This window comes from Juglans microcarpa x Juglans regia, chromosome 2D (assembly GCF_004785595.1).
Source record: "Juglans microcarpa x Juglans regia isolate MS1-56 chromosome 2D, Jm3101_v1.0, whole genome shotgun sequence".
NCBI classification, from domain to species: Eukaryota; Viridiplantae; Streptophyta; class Magnoliopsida; order Fagales; family Juglandaceae; genus Juglans; species Juglans microcarpa x Juglans regia.
In genome coordinates this window covers 6,389,956-6,396,697 of record NC_054596.1, presented here as the reverse complement: position 1 = coordinate 6,396,697, position 6,742 = coordinate 6,389,956, and the positions used below count along the sequence as shown (strand labels likewise).

The 6,742-nt window shown below is 38.6% G+C and overlaps 1 protein-coding gene across 2 annotated transcripts; it reads left to right on the top strand.

The window, feature by feature from the left end:
- Positions 1-505: 505 nt before the first annotated feature.
- LOC121248164 (6-phosphogluconate dehydrogenase, decarboxylating 2-like) lies at positions 506-3,421 on the top strand. Of its 2 annotated transcripts, none has more exons than XM_041146541.1 (2): positions 506-662; positions 1,651-3,421. In XM_041146541.1, the coding sequence occupies exon 2, from the start codon at positions 1,659-1,661 to the stop codon at positions 3,123-3,125; it is 1,467 nt and encodes a 488-aa protein (XP_041002475.1). In that variant the 5' UTR covers positions 506-662; positions 1,651-1,658; the 3' UTR covers positions 3,126-3,421. The 2 variants fall into 2 exon arrangements, with proteins under 2 accessions (XP_041002475.1, XP_041002476.1); XM_041146542.1 differs by having other exon boundaries at positions 537-662; positions 1,654-3,421.
- Positions 3,422-6,742: the final 3,321 nt, after the last annotated feature.

Here is a 6,742-nt window from a genome sequence, read left to right as displayed (position 1 = left end):
ATTTTGATCAATCACATTAATAAATTGTATAAAATATATATAAAAGTGACTGTATGTAACATAATTCTTTTGAATGACATTATCCTATCAGAAGATGAAAATACCATATATCTATTTACAAAACTCAAGATTCAATATTCTTCTTCCTGATTAGAAAATCTAATTGCAAATTGAATGTTTAATTATTGAAAAGAAATATCAATTAGTTGTTTAAAAATAAAATAAAAAACTTGATTTTAGACCCAAGACATGGCGAAATCCCGGGCGTCAGATCACTGTAGAGTATTTACCACCTACCACCACGTGGTCAAACTTGACCTGCTGAGACTGAGAGACAGGTGCTGTTTGAATCGATGACCGGTGGCTCGCTATTTTTTTTTTTAGTGATTAAATAAGTCAATATTATTGAATTGATGTATTTTTTATAAAAATAAAAAATATTTAAAGATTTAAAAAAATAATAAAAAATTCTGAAATTGACTTATCATTAGACTATCGGTAATCACATCGGTACCATGTCCAAATATAGGTGGTGTTAAGGTACCCGGGTCCGGACTACCTATTCTGCTCTCCGTGCCCGCCAGATCTTTGATTTCTCGAGTTTTGCTTAGTTTTCCCTGAATTTCAGTCAGCTTCATCGATCAGAGAAGAAAAACTTCAAGGTTTGGTCGTTTAGCTTTCTGGGTTCTGATTACGTGCTTGTTTTGGTATAAATTGATCCTCTGTCTGCCGAAGTTCATTACCAAAAAATAAAGTTATCTACTTATCAAAAAAAAAAAAAATATATATATATATATATAAAGCTATCTGATAAAGTCGAGTGTTTTCTCGCATTTAGATTAAATTTGGTTTACATTCTTTTGTTTCCGTTTGTTTTACTGCTACCTGTTAATATATTTGTGTCGCTTCTATATCGGATTCAAGTGTTCGGGGAAGATCTCGCAGGTGAATCTGGCTTGAATACCATGTATCCCCGGTGAAAAGTCAGATTTGTGTGATTCACGTTTCCCCTGTGATTTTGTCCCATGGATCGATCATTTTTGGGAAATTATGAGAGACAACTACTTGGATATTCTTCTCAATCTATGTTTTTTTATGGGTTTTTATTTTAACTACAAAATTTTTGTGATCAAGGATCGGCGCGTCATGTTTTTCTGGTCAACAATAAGCGGCGATTCTCTTGTCGGTTATGCTATGGTTGACTGAAATTTTGTGATGAGTAATTAAAAACTTGATCTTGTCCTTTCTTTTGAATCTGCCTTGAGAACAAGTTTGTAAGGAAAAGGAATTCGAACCTGCAAACATATAATTTTTTGTCCTCGTTAGAAATCATAAGATGCTGGTAGTTTTATCCTTCCGTGAATATCTGGAGGATTTTTTGGAATTGTTATCTTCTTTAAAAAGAAATAAACTTGACTTTCTTAGGTATTATCTGAATGTGGGTTGAACTGTCCTTGTCGAAAGATTCCTTTGTTGATTGCTTGTGTGATCTTATGAAGTTTTATTTTTCATGAACTCCGGTAATTTAAAGCTTTCATAAAATCATTCTGACATTTTTTCTTTTTATTTTTTCTCTACGGTTCTTGTATGAACTTTTGTTTAAATGACAATTCCTGGTTTTGTTTCACTGACAATGTTGAATTTGGGCAGAAGAGAATATGGCTGCACCCTCCCAGCCTACAAGAATTGGCCTTGCTGGTCTGGCTGTCATGGGCCAAAACCTGGCTCTCAACATTGCTGAGAAAGGCTTTCCAATTTCTGTATATAATCGAACTACCTCGAAAGTTGATGAGACTGTTGAGCGAGCTAAGAAGGAAGGAGATCTTCCTCTATTTGGTTTCCATGATCCCGAATCTTTTGTGCACTCCATCCAGAAACCTCGTGTCATCATTATGCTAGTTAAGGCCGGGGCACCTGTTGACCAAACCATAAAGACCCTCTCTGTTTACCTAGAGAAGGGTGATTGTATCATTGATGGTGGTAATGAGTGGTATGAGAACACTGAGAGAAGAGAGAAAGCCATGGCCGAATTGGGTTTACTGTACCTTGGAATGGGAGTTTCAGGCGGTGAGGAGGGTGCTCGACATGGACCCTCTTTGATGCCTGGAGGGTCCTTCGAGGCTTACAAGAACATTGAAGACATTCTTCTTAAAGTTGCAGCTCAAGTTCAAGACAGTGGCCCCTGTGTGACTTACATCGGCAAAGGTGGCTCAGGTAATTTTGTTAAGATGATTCATAACGGAATTGAGTATGGTGATATGCAGCTGATTGCAGAGGCTTATGATGTACTGAAATCTGTTGGAAAGTTGTCAAATGAGGAGCTTCAGAGTGTTTTTTCAGAATGGAACAAGGGGGAACTTCTGAGCTTCTTGATCGAGATCACTGCAGATATATTTGGAATTAAGGATGATAAGGGTGAGGGATATTTGGTTGACAAGGTTCTGGACAAAACTGGCATGAAGGGTACTGGCAAATGGACCGTACAGCAAGCTGCTGACCTATCAGTTGCAGCTCCCACAATCGAATCTTCTTTGGACGCAAGATTCCTCAGTGGATTAAAGGAGGAAAGAGTTGAAGCTGCCAAAGTCTTCAAATCTGGTGGGTTTGGTGATATCTTGACTGACCAAGTTGTTGACAAGAAGAAGTTGGTCGATGATGTAAGGAAAGCTCTTTATGCATCCAAGATATGCAGTTATGCACAGGGAATGAATCTGATCCGTGCAAAGAGTATTGAGAAGGGGTGGGACCTGAAGTTAGGGGAATTGGCTAGGATTTGGAAGGGGGGTTGCATCATCCGAGCCATATTCCTGGACAGAATTAAGAAGGCATATGATAGGAACCCTGATCTGGCAAACCTTCTTGTGGATCCAGAGTTTGCAAAGGAAATTATTGAGCGACAATCCGCCTGGCGACGAGTTGTGTGCCTGTCTATTAACTCAGGTATTAGCACCCCGGGCATGTCCGCCAGTCTTGCTTACTTTGATTCTTACCGAAGGGAAAGATTGCCAGCTAATTTGGTCCAAGCTCAAAGAGACTATTTTGGTGCTCATACGTATGAAAGGATTGATGTGGAGGGATCTTTCCATACTGAATGGTTCAAGCTTGCCAAACAGTCTAAGAATTAATGCTTGGTTGTGTTCTACTTGGGCTGGACTCAAAATATTCCTAGTAGTATCTGCTCTGGACTCTGCTGGGAGAGCTGACACCAACTCTACTTGGTGAAATCTATCCCATTTATCCTGTTTAATCATTTGAAGTCTATTTGTGTTGTTTGTCACGGTTTTGGCAAATCCTGCACTACTTTTGTGTTTTCCTTTCAAAATAATCCAGTATGTGGTCTTTCTCCTGTTTAAGAAGACGCCTTTCACTGTGGGGCAAGACACGTTTGAACATTAATAAGCATCATAAAGAGTTTTGTTATGTAACTTGATCCATTTTTCTTTTTAATATCCCTAAGTGGTTATGTTGCATAAGTCGATGATAACTCATTGTTACTAGAGATTACTCACACATATTCCAACATGGGGATTTTCATTTCTCTCTTTCTTTGGAAGAAAGTGAATGCAATTTGCTAGACTGTTGCCTAACTAACCAGATCAGAGGAGAGCACTGGAAGGTAGTAAAAAGGTACTTTGGTAATTTATTTTAAATGTTATTATTGTGCCCTAACTTGGTTTGAATTTAGGATTCTTCAATAACCTGTAATGCAGTGAAAGCCAAATCCAGTTAGAAATAACATGTTGCCATCATACCAATCACAATGATTTGGTTGTGTTGTATTCATTTTTCCCTTTTTGTTGCTATTAGTTACTATAATACCGCATTTAGCACTACCAAGTACTCTTTGTCATGTCAAATTGAGAGTCACTATTAATTAGTTACTAATCCCTCAAGGCTCAAGTCTCCATGCAGCTCCGTATATACTCAACCTCTTTGTATTAATATGGCAGTCATTCCATGAGGTTAAAAAAACAAATGTATGCAGGTGGATGTAGTAGTTTCAAAACTCTTTTTAACGGACGTGCTAGCTAGCTAGCATTGACACCAATGCTGCATGCCCGGGTGTGTGTGTATATAGCAAAGAGATCGAAGTGTTGTCAAAATGTCTTCCTAGAAGCTAGCTAATATATGTCACTTTACACCGCATCGATCATTTATGGTCATATAAGTAGCAAGCAGCACTATATCTAACCCGCCTCATGACATATATTGTCTTAGATCATCTCAAAGGGTACAAAAATGTCATTTAAGAAGATGATTGATGCATATAGCATGAGTTGTACATTGAGGAAACCGAGACTTTTTTTTCACTCTGTATTTCTATATGGCCAAATTGGATTAGATCAGAGCAACAAAGTCTTTGAGAGGCAGCAGACGTGCACCCATCTGAAGAGGCTGCTTTCAATTTCTCTCCACCATTTTGTATCTGAAATGGTACGCAAACTGGTACAAGGATATGTAGTTTGCTTAGAACAATTACCATATATATATATATATATATATGTATGAAATACGTGTTCCTTGTTTACATAGAAGTTATAATAAAATAGAAAAGAAGATAGAGAAGAGAGAACGAGAGAGAGACTTTATTTATTATCTTCAAGTGTTATTAAACACATAATATATATCCCTATTTATAAGTGATCAATCATGAGGTCAAAGAAAGAAAGAAAGAAATAATACAATAAATTAACTATACTAATTGATTTATACAATAAACTAAATATGATAGAGAATAAATATTCATATAACAATACGTATAGTACTAGAATGTTATTACGAACTTATTAAATATTCTATAAAAGTTTATATCGACGGTACCTAGCTAGCGGTTGGTCCTAAGCTTATGGTGATCACAGTACTCACGCCTCCCACCAGTACTCATGTCGACAGTGCCAACCCGCCGCGCGCATCCACTAACATACATGCATATATTCAACAAAAAAGAACCAACTTTTGGTGAGAACCAAATAATCGATGGCCAGCCAATGCAAGTAGCACGTGTGCTCCCTAGAAAAGATCGAGAGGCTTAATTAATTAATTAATTAGCTAGATTTTATATTTAAGGAAAAGAAATTACTCGATCAGATGCCCAGGCTAGGCTAGGGGTGCTTAGCTAGCCTATATATTATCCAATATTGAATATTGACATGATCATCTATTCGGTCGATGATCGGTGGCTGGGTGGACGTACGGCTGATAATCATCAACCAGCACCTCTCGATCACTAGTACCAGTGCTACTACTACTACTGGCACGTACGTACATGATCTACCGACTCAGCTCTTAATTACGACCTCAAAGGGTTTAATTTCATATATATTAATTGGTAAATGCTATGATTAATGATTCGCTTGCTTTAGTATTCCTCCCCTTTTTCCGTCCAATTACATGCATACATATATATAAGTCATGGCATATATGCTTATTAGCAAGTGCATACACGAGTGCTGCATGCGATCCTCCCTGGTGAAAATAATAATACTAAACTGTTAATGCTTTTCCAGCCAGCAGGAAAAACAAGGAGCTTGATCAGAATTATAACGATGATCTGGACGTGCTGGGTGTACAGTGTACTCATATATTTGTGTGTGTGGAATGCATGCCGTCATTGTTTCTTGAATTTTGGAATGCCGTCATTTAAAGTGAAGTCCGATCGATCGAGCAGTAGTACCAAAATGTATTGATCTATTCTTTCACAACCGCTTCACAGCGGTGGGGCTGCAAATCCCACAAAAATAGCCATCCATTCAACTCAAACTATGAAAAAATATTGTAAGAGAAATACACTCCACCATAGAGAATCAAGGTCTTATGTATGCTAGATCTTTTCTCATTTGCACCGCCCTCTGCCCTTCTCTTCCTCGCTGTTCTCTGTGCACTGCCTTTAGTCCGACGCCGACACTAACGCAAGTAGTCTTCCCACCCAAACTCCAGTTCGCCACTGTCAAGCTCTTCAACCGGATTTCCCACTGGTTCTCGTCCTACTGCTACTTCGACATCATCGAGATAGACGAAGTCAACATGAACAAGCTCTACAACGCTGTCCAGCTCTACCTTAGCTCCTTCGTCTCCATCATCGATAGCCGCCTTAGCCTCACTCGCCTCACCCGCGCCCTAAACTCCAGCACCATCACCTTTGGCCTCTCCAACAATGAGAACATTGTTGACACCTACAACGGTGTCACCGTTCTTTGGAAACATGTCGTCATGCAAAGGCAAGCTCAAACCTTCTCATGACGTCCTTTACCAGAAGAGAAACGAGGCTTCACTCTTTGACTCACAAAGTTGCTGATGAAGACGAGCTCCAAGTCCATAATTGTCATTGAGGACATAGATTGCTCTCTAAGTTTGACTCGGGTGAAATGTGAGGTGGGGGGTGTGGCTCGGGTGACGATGGTGGGAATAATACGATTACGCTCTTGGTGTTGTTAAATTTACGGACAGGTTATGGTCTTGCTGAGGGAGCGAGAGGATTTTTGTGTTCACCACGAACCACATTGAGAAGCTTGACCCGATGAAAAAGTTGACTTAATATCTTTGAAAATAGATTAAACATAGTAAATTAACTTTTTTGGTCCATTTTCATGGCTTCCCAGCCACAAATTCTAACAACTTTAATTCGATTTTTTTTTTTAATGCAAAGGTGAAGTTCTGGGTTTGAGTTCGAATCAATGGTTTGCTTGTTTTCTTTTTAACAATATCGTTTTGAAAACCAGAATAGTGAAATCCGAGTTCCAAA